Source organism: Lepidochelys kempii, chromosome 8, assembly GCF_965140265.1.
Source record: "Lepidochelys kempii isolate rLepKem1 chromosome 8, rLepKem1.hap2, whole genome shotgun sequence".
NCBI classification, from domain to species: Eukaryota; Metazoa; Chordata; order Testudines; family Cheloniidae; genus Lepidochelys; species Lepidochelys kempii.
Genome location: NC_133263.1, coordinates 101,387,329 through 101,405,789, shown reverse-complemented (window position 1 = coordinate 101,405,789; position 18,461 = coordinate 101,387,329). Strand labels below are relative to the sequence as shown.

At 42.9% G+C, this 18,461-nt stretch overlaps 1 protein-coding gene across 2 annotated transcripts in view; it reads right to left on the bottom strand.

Moving 5' to 3' along the window:
- The window catches only part of TRABD2B (TraB domain containing 2B), a 411,723-nt gene that overhangs the window by 7,134 nt on the left and 386,128 nt on the right, over nt 1–18,461 (bottom strand). Inside the window, exon 6 of one of the 2 annotated variants that reach the window (XM_073358274.1) lies at nt 17,312–17,581. In XM_073358274.1, the coding sequence (XP_073214375.1) occupies nt 17,312–17,581 (270 nt within the window). Of the gene's footprint in view, nt 1–17,311; nt 17,582–18,461 lie in introns of those variants that run through there. The other variant, XR_012160561.1, reaches the window with a different exon arrangement.

Below are 18,461 nucleotides of genomic sequence, written 5' to 3'. Positions count from 1 at the left end.
TGCCAAGGTTATATGGAAAATTCCTTCTGAACAGTCTTTCTTGATGTATTTTGTTACTTCTGTGGCCACATTTAGTTCTGGAGCAAATCACAGAAGAAAGCAGAGTTGCACTCACTCGAACGAGGGTGGAATTATGCCCTTTGTTTCAGGTAATTCCCAAAGGGCGGAACTGGCCCATCCTCCAAGCCTGAGAAGGGGTTCGATTTTGTCTTTATTGTTTTTTTGGGTGAAAGTTCAGGAGTGGGAGCACTCTTATTTCTTGCTAACATGTATTTCCATCCCTAACTAATACCATACAGGTTCCTATTTAACTTCAAGTGCCAAAATCCTTCAGGAAAATCCTTCAATTAGTTTGCAAACAAATACTGTTCCCACTGTACCATGAATGGAGCAGAGGCAGAATTGGTACCTAGGTTATTTTTCAGACAACTGCAGAATAGTGAACATACTGTAAAAACTAATAACCTTTGAAGCTCACCCTCTGAGTGATTACCCCATTCCCATCTAATGACTTAAAGATGTTCTATTCCTCTTGGATTTGGCAACAACAAAGATTTCAACCTTATTAAAACCAGCCTGTCAGGAAACGACATGTCATCCCTAGGGAAAAAAAAAACTAAGAAAGAAATGAAATGAAATTCTTTAAAATCCCTGTGAACAATAAGTCAAGATACCATAGCTGAAAAATACCATGATTTGTTGGCTAGTGTTTGGGTGGTCCAGATACAGGAGATGACAACTTTAGTTCTTCCCTTTGCCCTCCTTAGAAATGCTTGGATGGTTCTCTAAGATCCTCAGAAGATCCCTTGTGATTTCATATTAGGACTCTGCCAGATCCTCAAAAATAGTTCGGCTCCTAATTTCCATTGAAATCGGTGAAGAGCAGGGCCTTCGTGGCCACAGAACCTAGAAAATCTATCCCAGTTTTTACATGACACCCAGCTCTTGCTGAGATCGAATACTTTGGAACTGTTTGTTTGGCCAGGTCTATGGAGACAGCCAAGCCAAAATGTGCTCAGTAAAGTTGCTGGTTGATAATATTGGCTCATAAGGGTCCATAGGCTCATTCTGTGCACACATGTGGATGTACAAAAATGCTTCTCTGAATTGTACATGCAGTTTCTGCAGCTGCATGCATAATCATGGTAACTGTGCATGCAAATGACCACATGCTTGTCTAACTGGTCAACCTTGCCCACACTTCCTGTGATAATCAGCACAATCGTGGGAAGTCAGCACACAAGCTATGCAGGCAAAGATGCCCAGAAAATTAGGAAAAATCTGGTCCGTATTGTGCTCATTCAAGGCTACCAGCAATTGGATGGTCCGCAACATGTGACCATTAAAAGAAACAGGTTTTCATGTGATGAAGCTGTAAATCAGGTCGTGTCAAACCCTCCTCCCCAAATGTTGTGTTGCTTGAAATCTGAATCCATCTCTTTTATCCACTTTCTGCACATGGCCCCCATTGTTAAAATGGTCCGAGCCAGAACGCCCACATCCAAACACCCCAATCTTGCGGTGATCCATGTTGGGATCCAGATTTGTGTCTCTTGGGCTCAGCTTATTGTTAAATCAGAAACAGAATGGCTAGCCCTACGCTCTCCTGTGCTTATTCATGTGTTTGTTTGGAATATTCTATTCTATTCTATTCTTTGCAGATGCACAGGATTAACCATGCATGTTTAGATATGCGTGAGGAAAAGACATATATATTTGTCTCTAGTGTTAAACACTTCGCAAGGTTTTTTCTTCTTTTTTTCCCTCCTCTCTGCACCTTATTCCATCTCTGTGTAGCTTTTTTTTTCTGCTTGGTCTCAGCCCCATCTTGCTCTCTGTTATTCGTTGGACTCTGTCCTCTGTCTCTCTTCCCATCGCTGTTCTCAAACAGAACATTAGGCGAATAACTTCAAGTTCAGGTCAGATCCTTGAACCTACTATGTCTGAGCAGTGCTGAATTTAGGCAAATTATAAGCGGGGAAAAAAGTGCAAGCTCTTTTGTCTTTCCCTGAATTCGAGGGTCTGAGGTGTGGGGGAAAAAGTTTCAGGTTGTATATTTGCCAATTTAAAATGTGAAGGTCATTACGCCTTTGGTTGCCCACAAGACACGAGCTACTTCCTATGTCTTACAAGGCAAGAGTGGAACCAGGCACCACACATAGTGCCCATCTCAAAACATTTCCAGAGCAAAGTAAAGTCCCCTCGGAAGTCCTGGAGATGCCAGTAATTACTTGTACAAAAATCTTTGACCGCCTGCAATGCTTAAAATCCTGCTAGCTAATCAGGGTTTCCCTGTGATACACATTAATTAGGACCCTATCTGGAAATGACTTAAGAGTCTCCATGGAACCATATCTAAGCTTTCTGTGAACCCATTCAGACAGTTTGCACACGTTTGCAACACTTCCCAGTGGCAGCACTGGACTTGGCCTCATAGATATTGAGCTGCTCCCAGAGAAACAGTCTTTGCTCCCAGTTTTCTAAAATTGCCCATTTCATGGGTGAACATCATGGGTATAATTCTCTGTGGTCCATGTTCTGCCCTTTGCTACCCTGGACAGTGAAAATGTTCCCAAGTGCATAACCCACAGAGAGATCTCTAATGTTTGGAGAAGGGGGAATTCTATGGTGGAGGTGACAAAACTTTTTTTTACATGGGGACTTGGAGTTTGGGATGCTTGAATTCCAAGCTGATTCCGGTCCTATTATCCATTTCATATTTAATTGATAAATATTGGGTTGAATTCATCCCTGGTTTAACGCCATTTACCGCTATTTATCTTAATAAATGCACCTGAAAATAATAAAGCACGTGCTCAATCTAAATGAAATGCAAACTTAAATCAGCCTTGTAAAGTTAGCATCCCCATCAGGGTGAAAACACTATTGTTTACTTGTATTTTAATAGCCTGTCAAAAAAAAATGCCCAGGTGAGTGTATTTATCTGAGATGCACCTAAATCTGAAATGCACTTTTATTCATCTTTGCAGGATCCACAGAATTTTACAAAGCTGTATAAAAGTGCATCTCAGATTCAGGATATGAAAAGCCACTTTAGTGTAAAGAGTGGATTTCTCTCCCCCCCCACCTTTTTGATAGGAGATAGCAATCTGATTTCTTTTCTTTTCTATGAAATAGATGATATGCCACGCATCCTCATAGTTAAAGACTTCAAGGACCCAGCCGTGGGATCATCTGGCAAGTGAAAGCTCTGGATATGGAAAACAGAAATGTAGAGGCTCATATTTATAAATTGGAAGGGCCATCAGGACATCTGCTAACAAGCTTTCCTCCAGAGTCTGTTTGCTGCGCACGGTTGTTCACCGGCAACAATAAACATGAGCATGGATCATGTGCATGGCCTGCCGTTCCTTTGAGTAGCTGAAGGAACATATGCTCTGGTTAAACATAAATGCTCTGCTCTCACAACACAGAAACACAAGTGTTCGCAAACCTCACAGCAAAGTTCGTGTATACCAGACCTCATAGGGATCTGTTCCTGGAATGGGCTAAAAGTAGCCTGCAAAAAATCCTTGCATTTACACAAAGAGAGTCAAGCCCACTTAGTAGCAACCTGTACAATGGAAAATCCCACATTTTTCTCCAGACTTTTTTTGTGCAAGGGTCCAGTCCTGAGCCCCAAACTCCTATGACCTCCAATGGAGTTTGGGGTGTGTATTCCGTGTCTGGAACAGATCCCCAGTTAGCACAATTGTGACCAACAGATCAAACATTAAAAAGTATGTACGTAAAATCAAATTTCTTTTCCATTTATAGTGCAGGCATCTTTCCTCCAACAGGTGCCAGCAAGAAGTACCTTACAAGCCCCTGAAAAAAAGTAACACAACAGATAGCAATCATAATAATAATCATAATAGTGACAGAGGATTTTGCTAATTGGTCCTCTGATCTAGGTGCCTGTAGGATCCTGTTCCCAGACATCAAGGCCCAGATCCTTAGAGTATCTCTACACTGCAGGCTGGAGGCATGATTGGGAGGGGTCATAGGCAGGAAGCTAGACTGTCCCACTGCCTCTGTTGCTGCAATTATACAGCTATTGTTATTCAAGATGGCTTTGACCTGTCTAGATCAAAGTTAGCTCAGGTAGGAGAACACATGCTGCAATCACGCCTCCAGCCTGTGGTGTAGAGATACACTCAGATCTATTTATGCATCTCACTCCCATTAAAATACCTTTGAGGAGCTGGGCCCAACAGCCTAATCAGTTAGCATTAATACTGGCTCCACATATAAAAAGTAGTCAACGAAAGGGGGGAAAAAAGAAGAAATAAGACGGAGGAAAGTGGTGCTCTCTATTCAAAAAGAAAGTTGTTGCATACCTGATGCCAGTATAATTATTGTTTGTATTACAGTAATGCCAAGAGGCCACTGCGGGGCCCCACTGTGTTAGGCGCTGTACATACACATAGTCAGAAATAGTCCCTTCCCCAAACAGTTCGCTGTCCCAAAGCCCTGATCCTTCAAAAGCTTATACAAGTGCTTACCCTTTTTGTACTGAAGTCAACGGGACTTGGATAAAGTTAAGCCCCTGTGTAAGTCTTTGCAGGATCAGGGCCGGAACAGGCAAGACAGAAAAAGGGTGGGAGAAAGCGATACAAAATACAAACAAAAGTTGGGGAACGGAGGCACAGAGAAATTAAACGTTTTGCTCAAGGACACGGAATAAATCCAGCAGAGTCAGGACCTGAGCCCAGCTGTCAGTCCAATGCCCAAAGCAGGGTTATACTTTTTCAAGCAAAGTAACCCCCAACATTATGTATACGTATCATGCATCTTCTTAAACGCTAGATGCCATGCAGTACTAGAAAACAGAAATGAAAGAGATATTCCTGTATAGGATCCATACCAAATCTTCCGTCTGCATTTACATTCCTATTAGCAGACTGAGAAGAAAGGAAGGGAAAATGTTCTTGGATTCCTGAATAGAGAGTAACTATATGTACAAAAATCTTTGCAGATCTGGCCTCTAGTTTGGTTAGTTTCACTCATCCACCCAATTGGAAATATTTAACCAGTAACAAATGCAGAATTTAGATTCAAAGACTGCTTAAAATCCTCTACCAGCAAGATACAAATGTTCTATTCTACATGTTTATTTGCCTCATTTTGCAGGAAAAAAGCTTTGCTTAAGGTAGTTTATTGCTGAAAGTAGCGAAGAGAATACAAAACGTGTTGCCTGTTTCTTCATGCTCCTGAAAGCAGACAGTTGTATAGGCTAATTTCTGCTCTCAGAGAGACATGCAGAAAGGCCAGTCAAGTCAGTGACAGTTCTGTAGACAGATCTGAAAGCACAATTTGTGTGCACTTGGCCAATATCAAATACAAAGTTGCAGTGTTTTAGAGTGTGAACATGAATAGCAAAATCATCCCTGGACTTTTGGAGAATTACTTTTTTACTTCTCTAGCCTGCCCTATTTCCTTCTGGAGAACCATAAAATGCCCTTTTTGACTGAAGGTAGGGTGACCAGACAGCAACTGTGAAAAAACGGGATGGGGATGAAGGGTATTAGGCACCTATATAAGAAAAAGTCCCAAAAAACGGGACTCTCCCTTTAAAAATGGGACATCTGGTCACCCTAATTGAAGGTACATTTTATAAAATCTGTTTGGTATTGTCTCTTATAAGAGCCCACTGTACACAGAAGTGATGTCTAGTGGTTAGAATGGGAGACTGGGAGTTGGAACTTCTGGGTTCTATTCCTGCCTCTGATTCATGCACCTTTTAACCTTGGGCAAGTTACTTAGGACCATATTGTGCCTTCAAGGAACAGCTCTGCCTGAGGGCGGTACAGCCTGTCCCTCCCTCACCCGCAACACTCAGCTGGTTGATGTGGGGTGGGGGACATGAGGTCATGCCCCTGATTCTTTGGGCAGATGTGCGCAATATCAGAAAGAAAGAAAGAAAGAAAGAAAGAAAGAAAGAAAGAAAGAAAGAAAGAAAGAAAGAAACTTTGTCTCTAAGTATAGACACTGCACATTATACTCAATGATTACCAAAGTGGTGTAAATCTCTTAAATGATGGCAATAAAAAACAATGAGACTTTTCTTTAGATTTTTTTGGAAAATAAAAAGTTGATAGCTTGGCGTATTCCTTTGATCACATTTCAGCAATGCAAGTTTCTCAAGAACATTAGGAAACTTAAGCCTAGTGAAACTAACAGAATGAACAAAAAGTAGCTTTGGACCCATAGTCTGTTTATCATATGAAATCATGGCTGTGCATCTCTTTAGATAGGTCTGGAGAATAGCAAATGAACCTTGTAGTTTTATAAGGTGAAAGACGTTATCACCCCTAGCAGGCTGCCAAATTTGGAGTATTAGCGTGATCATACTAGAGTTTAAGACACGTGTCAGAGTTTTCCATTTCTTGTTGTGATGCATGACAAAATTCTAAACTGAACACATATCACCATCTTAATTAATACATTGTGTGCACTTTGACCAACCTGCTAATCCAAGAAGCACTAATAAAAACCAGAAAAGAAACTATATCAAAGCCGTATCACAGGCTACAGTAAAAAGATTGGCCTCTTATTCATATTGTGCTGAGTTATCCTTTGCCATTATTCAACTTTTGCAAAGATTTTATACACCCATCACTTTTACCAGGATACAGTAAATATCAAGCACAGATATTGGGCCCAGTCCTGCTTTCAATTATTCCCATGCAACTTCATTGACTTGTCTCATTTTATACTTAAATGGTACTCTCCCTGTGGCATAGATTGTCTTTTTGTTCTCTGTTTGTACAGCATTTAGCACATTGGGGGTCTAGATCCATGACTAGGGCTCCTAGGCACTCTGATGATAATAATAAAATAATAATAATAATAATAATAGTGAGATTGAATCCTGGTAATTGAGACAAGAATGTGCTCCTCTGACAACAGTCTACATGATGAAATGCAGTAAAGACAAGTGCAAAGTACTTAAGGAAAACTCAAATGCACAGCTACACAAAGGGGAATAACTGGCTAGGTGACAGTACTGCTGAAAAGGATTCGGGGTTATAGTGGATCACAGACTGAATATGATCAATAATGTGATGCAGCTGAGAAAAAGACTAATATCAATCTGGGGTGTATTAACAGAAGCATTGTATGCAAGACGTGGGAGGTCGTTGTCCTGCTCTACTCGGCACTGCGGTGGCCTCAGCTGGAGTGTTGTGTCCAATTCTGGGCACCACACTTTAGGAAAGATGAGGACAAATTGGAGAGAAAAAAACAACAACAGATAAAATGTTTAGAAAACCTAACCTCTGAGGAATGGTTAATAAAACGGGGCATGTTTAGTCTTGAGAAAAGAAGACTGAGGAGGGAACTGATAACAGTCTTCAAATGTGCTGTTACAAAGTGGACTGTGATAATTTCTTCTCTTTGTCTACCGAAGGAAGGACAAGAAGTAACAGGCTTAATCTGGAGCAAGGGAGATTTAGGTTAAATATTAGGAAAAACGTTTTAACGCTAAGGGGAGTCAAGCTGTGGAACAGGCTTCCAAGGGAGGTTGGGATCACCATCGCTGGAGGTTTTTAGGAACAAGTTGGACAAACACCCGTCAGAGATGGTTTAGGTTTACTTAGTTCTGCCTCATCACAAGAGGCTGGATTTAATGACTTCTTGAAGCCCCTTCCACCCCTACATTTCTATTCATCTGTGTTAAAAGGCTCTTGCATGCAGGTCGCCAACTCTCAGGATTTTAGGGCGAGTCTCCTGATATTTGATGTAAAGCCTCAGTGCCTAGAAGTCCGGTGATCACATGAGAATTTATCTATCCGAAGCACTTGCATCACAGTGCGTTCACTATTGTCGCTTGGTACCTCATGGTCTTTAATGCATTTATCCACCCAACACCCCTGTGAGGCGGGGCAGTGGTCGTCTCATGTTTGGCAGCTAGGGAACTGGGAAACAGAGGCTAAGTGACACCTGCAAGTCACGCAGGAAGTCTGCAGCTGAGCAGGGAACTGAACCCAGGTCTGCTCAAGTCCTAGGCTACTGCCATGACCAATGGACCATATTTTCTCTCAGATTACATTTAAATACAGTAAGTTTCCATAGCTGCCGAGACCAGCTTGAAAACATGGCCGAAATGCACTCTGATGGCTCAGAAACCAGAAGGGCAATAAAAAGAATCCCACATTAACTATTAAAAAAAAAAGAACTTAAGCAAATTTCACAACTCTTTGAACATTCGGGGAATGGCCATAAGCACAGAATGTGGAATACAGGAGGGATTTTCAAACACACTCATTGTTGGCCTAACAGTGCTGCCACTGAAGTAAAGGAGTTTTACCACCAACTTCAGTGGAAGGAGTTGTCAGGCCAATGCTTTGGAAAATCCCCCCAGACACTTTCAAAGTACAAATATTTTGATATTATCAGGTATAATTATGAATTACTGTATCTACAAAGGAACTTGGTACACATGACTAATTAGTTTCTCAGAAAAAAGAATAGATGATTGATTCCGGGTCCTGATTGGGGATTGATAAATAAAATATTATAATAACTAATAAAAATTAATGCTTTTACATAACACCTTTCACTTGAAAAACCTCAAATGACTAACAAACATTAAAGGGCCATTAAAGGGCTTGATGTCTGCTGTGCAGCTCAGAAGCAGCAGGATAATGTCACTCCGGTGAGTAGAGCAAGGTGGGAAATGGTTTTCCTGTTCCACCAATATTTTGGAGAGTTCAAAATCGTTTTCCCTTCTTGACTCAGGACAAAAAGTCAAAAGCTGAAAATGATTCATGAATAAGGCTGTGAGTCTGTCATGGAGGTCATGGATTCTGGGACTTTCCGGGACCTCCATGACTTCTGCAGCGGCAGGTTCGACAGATCCCAGGGCCACCTAACCATCTCAGGTAGCCTCCGGGCCAGCCACACAGGCTGCTGCTAGGGCAGTCTCGGGTCACCACGTGCCACCCCTCCCTCAGCAGCAGTGATGGTCCTGGGCCACATTCTGCCACTTCCCCACCTCCTGGAGCACCAGCGGTGGTCCCGGGACATGCGCCGCTTCCCCCCTCAGCAGCAGCAACGGTCCTAGGCTGCGCATGGCCACCCCTGCCCCCTGGAGCACTAGTGGTAGTCCTGGGATGTGTGCCACTGCCCCCCCAGCACCAGCAGTGATCCCAGGCTGCCCCCTCCAGAGCATCTGCGGTGCCCCCGGAGCCCCCCCTCCAGAGCACCCATGGCGCCCCAAAGCCCCCACTCCAGAGCACCCAAGATTTAGTCAGAGGTATATACTATAAGTCATGGACAGGTCACTGGCTATGAACTTTTGTTTACTGCCTGTGACCTGTCCATTACTTTTACTAAAAATACCCGTGACTGAATCTTAGCCTTATTCATGAACTGAAAAACTGATTTATTTTTTTAGTTTGGATCAACTGTAATGTTTTGTTTAGATCATTTCAAAATGTTTTGTTTCTGTTTTTTTCCTTTATCCAATACAAGTTGTGGGGGCAAACAAGTTAGTTAGTTTTTAGAGAGAGCTGGACAAATTTATGAGTGGTATTGTATGGTGGGGTTGTTTGTGATGGGAGGAGGCAGCCCCGGGGGTCCCTTCTAGTTTATGTCTTATGTACCTAAAAATCTCATGCTTCAGGGCTTCACCCAGTTTCCTGTAAGGGTCAGGAAGGGATCCCCCCAAGTTGTCTTCTTCTTCTCTCTCTCTCTCTCTCTCTCTCTCTCTCTTTTTGGTCTCTTACATGAGTAGCTTCAGGAATGGCCATGGGGGGAGATGGGACATTGGAGGGGGATGGCCAGTGTTCTGAGGTGGCACAGAGTATTCTCTCTCTCGGGTGCTTGACTGGCCACTTCTTGTTCACATGCTCAGGGTCTAACTGATCACCATATGTGGAGTTGGGAAAGAATTTTCCCCCAGGTCAGACTGGCAGTTTTTTTTGGTTTGGTTTTTTTTTTGGGTTTTTTTTTTTGTTTACCTTTTTCTGCAGTGTGGGGTATGGCTCACTTGCCAGGATCATCTGGGTATATCTCACTCAATCAATTAGGTCACAGTGGGGCCTTGGGCACTGGTGTTTATCAGTCTCTCCTATTCTCTGCTTGTGACACTTGATAGTTTAGTCTCCTCTGGGACTGTAATACTTTGGTCCAATTTTGGTTGTTGGGTTTAGTGTGAGGGTGCTGGAGGTTAGACTACATGCTCTGGTGGTCCCTTCTGGCCTTTAACACTATGACTCTCTGACTATTAATTTCTTTCTTTTTGTTTCTTTTGTTTTAACCCTTTTCAGTCTAATTTGCTTAAATTTCTAATCCAAAAGTCACTTTGAACTGGGAAAGGAACACTTTTCATTTTAAAAGTTCTGAAACAGTTTTCCCTGACGTTGGGTTTTCCCCTTGACTTGGGCATTTCATCAAACCTGATTCTGTTTCGTGAATTTCAGTTTAGACCAATCAGCATTTTTCAACAATAAAACAATTCACTGGAAAATTCCCGACCAGATCTAATTGCAAGTCCTCCTGATGAAGTCAATGGGACTACTCAGAGTAAACATGATTCCTAGCAGGCTGTGTTTTGCACAGTTAAATCAGGGCCCGATCCAGTAAAGCACATGGACAGCTTTAAGCACATGTGCGCTTGGAACTATGCACAATGGAGGTATGCACATGCTTAAAGTCTCACTTCCTTACTTTTAAAATCACGAAAGCAACACCATCCGATCATAATGCCACATAGCTTTTTCAATGGGACTACTCACAAGAGAACAGCGAGCAAGATTTGGCCAGGAACTTCATATTTCATTTCATAAAAAAAAATACTCCTTAAGAACGAGCGTAAGAATCTCCAAGTCACTCAGAAGACATTTGGAAGCTGATGTTTACACTGAACTGGTTAATAACCGGCTGCATTTTGTAGTCACTTGAATATTTGTTGAAGAGCAATAATTGGAGCATGTTATCTAACAAGTCAGAAGGAAATCAAGCCAATATCCCTTCTTGTTTGAGGGCACTCATGGAGGCATCACGGTGATATCAAAGATTGCTGAGAAGAAGGAAGAAGGAAATGGTGGATGGGGTAGTATTTAATAATTAATCAGGAAGTGGACACAAGTTGCAGTAACTTACTTAGGTTACATACTGCAGTGAGATATAGGATCAGATAGCTTTGTTGCCCCTTTATGATGCTCTGGAGGTGCAAAGGGGATATCAACTAGGTGGACATGGCCACCAGAGAATTCCCTCAGTAGAGAGGGAATTTCCAGGTGGTATAGGGTCAGGGTAGCAGCTCTATATCCCCACCTTGCAGTTCCTTAGTGTAGGGGGCCTGAAGGAGGCATGGACCGGAAAGGCAGGCATTATAGGGCCCTGTGGGTCTAGCACCTGGAAGCGGCCATCTCCAGGCTATAACCAGCTTGTACTCCACTGCCCATGACCCTCTGTGGACACAGATCCTGGGAAGTCCCGCCTCAGGGGCTCTGGTTGGCTCCCCACCCTATATAAACCTAAGGGGTATTCCAGGAAGTGTCTCGGCAACGGTGTGGATTCCCTGTAGCTGCCACAGCCATTCCTTGCTCCTGAACTCCTGGCTTTGACTTCGGCTTGATTTGGACTTCACCTTGTGACTCAGATCCTGAAATCTGACCCTTGGTATCAGTCCTGGCTGGAACCTGATTATGCACTCCTCTGCTACTCCCTGCCTCAGGTTGGTCCCTGTTCTGACCCTTGTCCTGACTGCCTGTGTGGGGTTCCCAACAGGCCTGGCTTAAGCCTCTCTGTTCCTGACTGCTGGAACAGCTCGTTGGAGTCATAGGTAACTGGTCACAAGTTAGAGAAGCCCCAAGGCTACTCTCTAACTAATGCTGGGGTCTAGACAGGGCTCCAGCCAATCTGACAACAGGGGAAACACAAACCACAGAGCCACCATTACCCCTTCCCCATTTCCTATATTGAGCATAGATTGGCTGGAACAGAGAATGGAGCCCATAGTGTCCATCAGTGGCTATGTATCCCTTTAGCATCTACTACACTAAACAGAGAGACGGATGGAATATTTTAAACAAACACAACCCCACTGATGGAAATTTCAATCTCAAAGCCACCATATGAAAGAAAGTCATCTGACCACAATTTACCTGTTAGACTTCAAAAGTGTCTTGGTCTCCTAAAAAGAAAAGCAGCCTTCTCTTTAATGAAACTAAGTACTATATTTCAGCACTGTGTGTTGTGAAAGGGAAACAATTTGGATTCATTTACTGAAATTTACCTTTCAGGTGCAATTAAGCAGAATTAAAAATTTGTACAAATTGACAGCATTCTGTTTTCCATCACTACATTGTCTTCAAGGAAAGGATAACAGACTAACTGTCTTAAATTCCAGCCCAACTGATAAGGTTCACTATATATGGGCATGATTAGGGGAGTTTATTGCACATTGTCACTCTTCATTCATCACTGGCTTAAAGTTTTTAGTCTGAAATAGCTGTCACTTTGAAAAGAAATGGATGTTTGTAATGTTACTGCATTCATCTGGGGTTGAACATTCACCAATGGGCTATCAAGGAAATGCCATTCCCATTCACAGTGGGATTTTATTTCATTTTCAGGCAATAACAGACCTGCAGTTCCATGGCTACATTAGACACTCTTAGTCCTTTCCTTTCTCTGACCAAGTCTCCTCCCCGCTCCTTGAAATTTTCTACATTTGCTCCCATTTTTCATTCTGCATGAATCTGAACCTTCTACTCACCTTCAATGCACTCCATAACTCCACCCCATTAACAGCTCTTGCTCAAGGCTCAGCAAGGCTGTTAATCCCTGATTTGCCCCTCACTCTCATTCTGCTCTACCCAGTCCTTCCTTCTCACCATTTCATTTGTCCCTTTCACTTCCTCCAGACTCTCTGCCTTATTCCAAATTATCTCAGCTCCTGAAATAGTCCTCCATTCACCAACCTCCCGGCCTCTCTACCTGTAAGGAACTTTTCTAAAGACCCTTCTATTCTATGAAGTGCTCAAATGACTATGTCAACAACCGATGGTGTATATATTCTCTAGGTCTTGTAGTATTTTTTGCTTATGGTTTTAAAGTCTAAACCCTTAAGGGCAAGGACCTTGTCTGTTTGCATTCAAATGCCTACGGTATTTTAATTGCCCCAAGCATATAATCAGTAATTAACTATTCATATTAGAAGAGGAAACTGAGTTGATGGTTTCAATGGAAACAGTAAAACTTTCCCCATCCAATTGAAGCAGTGACCCTCTCATAGGGTGACCGGATGTCCGAATTTCTAGGGACAGTCCTGATTATTGAGTCTTTTTCTTATATAGGCTCCTATTACTCCCCCCCACCCCTGCACCTCATCCCGATTTTTCACACTTGCTGTCAGGTCACCCTACCCTCTCAGTGCAATCCATCCATGCCCCCCATCCCCCGACTCTCCCACCTTCCCCCCAAAATCCCAGCTAAGCTAGCTGAACTGCTCAACATTTAGTTTTGTGGAAATCAAAATGTTTCGTGCAAAGAAACAAATTTGAAACAAAATGAAGATTTCTGAAAATGGAAATGAAATCATTTGGTTTCATTTCTAATTACAATTCTCATTTCATTTTTGACAACCAACATTGCCATGAGAAAGGGACATTTTAATATTGTTTAAGTTTTTTTTTTTTTGTTTAAAAAAATAATCAAAATTGGCCATGGCACATTTTTGAATGAAATTGTTACATTTGAAAAAAAAATTGTTGAAATAAAATTGTATTTTTCAACCCCCACATATGACATAGTTCAGCTTTGTAACGAATCTTGGCTTTGTCAGAGCAACAGGGGGAGGTGAATTCCAGATCTAGAAACCTTCTACCGGAGGTGAAAGTAAGCCGGTACGGTCAGGTACGGCGTACCGGCAAGAGCCAGTATGCCGTGCCAGACTGGACCGGTTTCCCCGGGGATGATTTAAAGGGCCCAGGGCTCCAACCGCTGCGGGGAGCCCCTGGCCCTTTAAATCACCCCTGGAGCTCCAGCTGCGGGGCTTGGGCAGTGCTTTAAAGGGCCTGAGGCTTTAAAGTGCTTTAAAGACTCCCCGCCGGAGCTCCGGCAGCCGGGCTTGGGCAGAGATTTAAAGGGCCCGGAGTGCCAGCTGCTGCGGGGAGTCTCAGGCCCTTTAAAGTGCCGTCCAAGCCCTGAAATGCCACCGGAGCTCCGGCAGCAGGGCTCGGGTGCAGCGGCCGGAGCTCCGGGCCCTTTACATCACCACCAGAGCCCTGCCGCCCCGGGGTAGCAGCGGCAGGGCATCTGCGGTGATTTGAAGAGCCTGGAGCTCTGCGGCGGCTGGAGCCCTGTGCCCTTTCACAGAATCACAGAATATCAGGGTTGGAGGGGACCTCAGGAGGTCATCTAGTCCAACCCCCTGCTCAAAGCAGGACCAATCCCCAATTTTTGCCCCAGATCCCAAATGGCCCCCTCAAGGATTGAACTCACAACCCTGGGTTTAGCAGGCCAATGCTCAGACCACTGAGCTATCCCTCCCCCCTTTAATTTGCCCCTGCACCCGGGGGCTCCCAGCCACCTCTGCAGCTGGTAGCTCTGGGGTGATTTAAAAGCCCTGGGGCTCCCAGCTGGAGCCTTTAAATCTTGAAAGGCTTCGCCTCCTCTGGTTCAGGCAATGCCTCTTGCGGTTGAGGCCACCCCCTGCTCAGGACTCCAGAGTACCGGTAAGTCCTTTCAGTTACTTTCACCCCTGCCTTCTACCAGAACACCCTGATGTTATACAAATCTAGAGAATATCAGTTTGTGTGTGACAGCTAGTCCCAGCTCTCAGGATAGAATAAAAGGAGAGAGACAATGTCTAAAATAAAATAATAATAATGTATGATGTTAAATGATGACTCGTCTTTGTTAGACTATTTCAGATGGTGGCTATAACCCCAGAGCAGACTAGAAATACTGTATGAGTTAAGGCCTGAGTGGAACCATTAATTATGGATTTCCTGGCTTTTATAGGTTGAATTCAGACCTTTGATGTTCCTTTAACATTGTTCTCATTTGTTCATTTCCTTTGTTTCTGTATTGGAAGCTTAAAAAAACACCCTAAAATTTCCAAGGATGTGTAGGAGATGGACTTTTAATCCACAGTCCATAAAAGCCCTGCAATTCATGGCTCATAAAGTCCTCTAATCCATGGTCAATAAAGCTTTGGAAAAGAGCTCTGAAACAGTGATTTCATAGTTCAGTGGGGTTCAGACAAGAACCTTTAATCTGGTTTAAATTTGCATGTGTGCTCCGCCACTCACACATTTGGCTTTGAAACTCAACTGAAAATATTGAAGTTTGAAGGCTTTGGATGGAAGCCGACTGAGTTTTACATGGTTTTCACCTGAAATAAAAATGACACAGGTTCCCCTCCTTCCCCAACTTACCCCAGGTTTGTGCACCTTTCCCTCTTACCAAGTTTCCAGTGTATAATTTAACCCAATAATAGTGAAGCTAGGAAACAACCATGAACTGGGAGAACATTCTTGGTATACTGGGCCAGAGCCCAAGATGGTGTAAAATCAGCATAGCTCAGCTGTGGATCTAACCCATTGAATTTATCTTCTCTTAAGAAATGCCCAGGAGCCAAGCTGGCCGCAGAATTATTCTATCGCACCCGTTCAGGGAATAATCAGACTACAAACTCTAATAACTTACACAGTCTTATGTTCTACTATGGCCAATGGGAATGGAACTATTTAAAAAATAACACCCTGTGCAATGCATCGCACTAGGCCCAGCGTGCAGTTGATGCCGATGAAACAGAACTGCCAAAAGCACAATATGCAGCAGCTGGTTTGTAAAGTTCAATACCACATCCATTTTATTGGGAAACCAAAGCTTCCCATGAGCCTCTGATTTTGGATTAACAGTTTGTAATTTTTTTTTAAAATGGAAGTTGCTTTAGAATTGTAACAGCACCAAAAAAACAAACAAACCCCCAGACAAAAAATCATTTGAAAGCACTAAAGCAGATTTATTTTCCCCCTTCTTCATTTTAGATCTTTGGTCTCCCACCCAACCCCCCATATGCCTCCTTAGAAACACTGCTGCAAAGCAAATGTCATGCAAAGTCTTGCTCATCATAGCCTCTGTGAGCCAGAAAACGGACATTTTATCATCTCCTCAGTTCTCATCGAAGGGAAAGGAATAAAAGGTTCAGATTCAGATGAGATCCTGCAGGGGTAGTAAAAGTATCAGTGCAACACTAAGCTGGGGAACCATCCTTTTCAAAATCATTTTTGGAAGCAATGGTAGTTATAAATAAAAAAAAAAAAGAATAGCCAATTCCATCCAGCTGTTTGAACTCATAGCTACATAGCATAGTAGGTATCCTGTCCGTTAGCCTGAATTTATAGATAATTCAGGGAGTGTGGCTAACACCCATACCCCAACCAGATCTGAGCCTTTAACACACCCTTTTGTCCCACATGATGTTGAGCTGGGACAGGCGGTCCTATGGAATCCTGGGACACTGGAGGACTTGGAACCCTTCAAATGGAAAACAAGGAGGTTGCCCTTCTCTGGGATAACTCAGATCACAAAAGCCAGGACTGAGTGCATGAGAGCTGGGGACAAAGCGGCTCCATCTGTGGAACAAACTTCCAGATAAGACCAGGAGAATCCAGACTCTGACCATCTTTAAGAGACACTGCAAAACCTCCCTCTTCCAAAGAGCCTTTCCACCACAGCATAGGTCACACTCAGAACAGTGACACCCTCACCTGTCCATGCACCCACCCAAAATAGGAAATAAAACATGTAACATGGATAAATCAACCAATCACAACATAAAATAGTTCGAAAAAACCTACAAAATACACAAATGAAAAGCACAGTTTTCACCCCAACATGGGAGAAGTACCAGAGACTCCATGCTTTTGCTATCAATTTTAGATGGAAGGCGGTCAGATACTTCTGTGATGGGCACCAGTATGTAACCCTAAGATGAACAGCTATATTGATAGATAGGTAGCCACTTCCAAATAATGTTTGTTTCATTTCCTTTGGTTTGTTAGCTGGCCTTTATATACCTGTATTTTAAACCTCATCATGCCGACCTCTCTCTTTTCCTTTCCAGTTTGGATCCAATGTATCTATAACAGCTTAGCCTTCATCCCAACTCCCATATTCCCCCCTCTATGCCTGAAATATATCCTCACACATTCCAGCCCCAACTCCTTACCCCCAGAGTCCCCTCATGACTCATGACTTTGTTACATCAGCCAATCAGTGGGGGTCAACAGTCAAGTCTTGAGACAATGAGAAGGAAAAAGTTGCTGGGGTAATAGCAATGACTCACCTGTCTTCTATTCGAACCCACAGGTCATTGAACTGCCTTTGGCGATGGTGTTTGTGCTGCTTCTTATGCCATTTCTTCTGACGGCCAAACTCTTCCAGCTGGCTGATGCTATCTGGTAGCAGGAGGTGAGGTGGAAGGCTGTCTTCTTCATCTGACTGAAGAGGAATCGAAGAGGGAGAAGACACTGGTACAGGCTCAAAAATATGGACAGCAGATGCAGCTGTTCCTGAGGACCCTCCCGAAGAAGGGCTTGTGTTCTTTGTCCTTGAGCTGCAAAACACATATAAATGTAATATGTTAATGGGTGACCATCCTAACAAAAGCCTGATAGAAAGAACTATACCAGCCACTGTGAAGGCACATGAGGATGCGAAGGGCTTTTCCTACAGCGGGTTGGGAATTTTTTGATTAAACGTTTTTTTCCCCCTCAGACAACATCAATTTGTCAAAACAAAAACTTTCCATGGGAAAGTGTCCGTTTCAACACAGTTTTCAACTTGAAGAATTTTTGGAAAGAAGTTTTGAAATCGTCTAAGCATTTCATTTCAATATTTTAGAAAGGAAAAGATTTCTGGCTCAAAACATCTTTTTGGTTAAAAACCTTAAAGACGATTGGAGTACAAAATTAAATTAAAAAGGTCAAAATCAAAACAAAAGATTTTGAAATCATCTAAATGAAATAGTTCAACTGACCTGCAAACTTTCCCTCCACCTCTCAGGTTTTCATTTTACAGAAAAAGTCAAGACTTTGACTTTTCATTCCTGTTTGGGACAGGAAAAAAATTGAAATCTCAAAAATGTTCAAGGGATGGAAAAACCTTTTTCCTCACAGGTCTAACTTTTACCTCTATGCAGTGGCCAGGCACAAGTGTGGTACTTCCCATACCTGATGATATAAGATACCTTTAATAATAAGCTCTTCAATCTAGCAGAAAAAGGTATAACATGATCCAATGACTGGAAGTTGAAGCTAGACATAAGACCATAAAAATGGCCAAACTGGCTCAGACGAAAGGTCCATCTAGCCCAATATCCTGTCTTCTGACAGTGGCCAATGCCAGGTTCCCCAGAGGGAATGAACAGAATAGGTAATCATCAAGTGATCCATCCCCTGTCACCCATTCCCAGCTTCTGGTAAACCGGGGCTAGG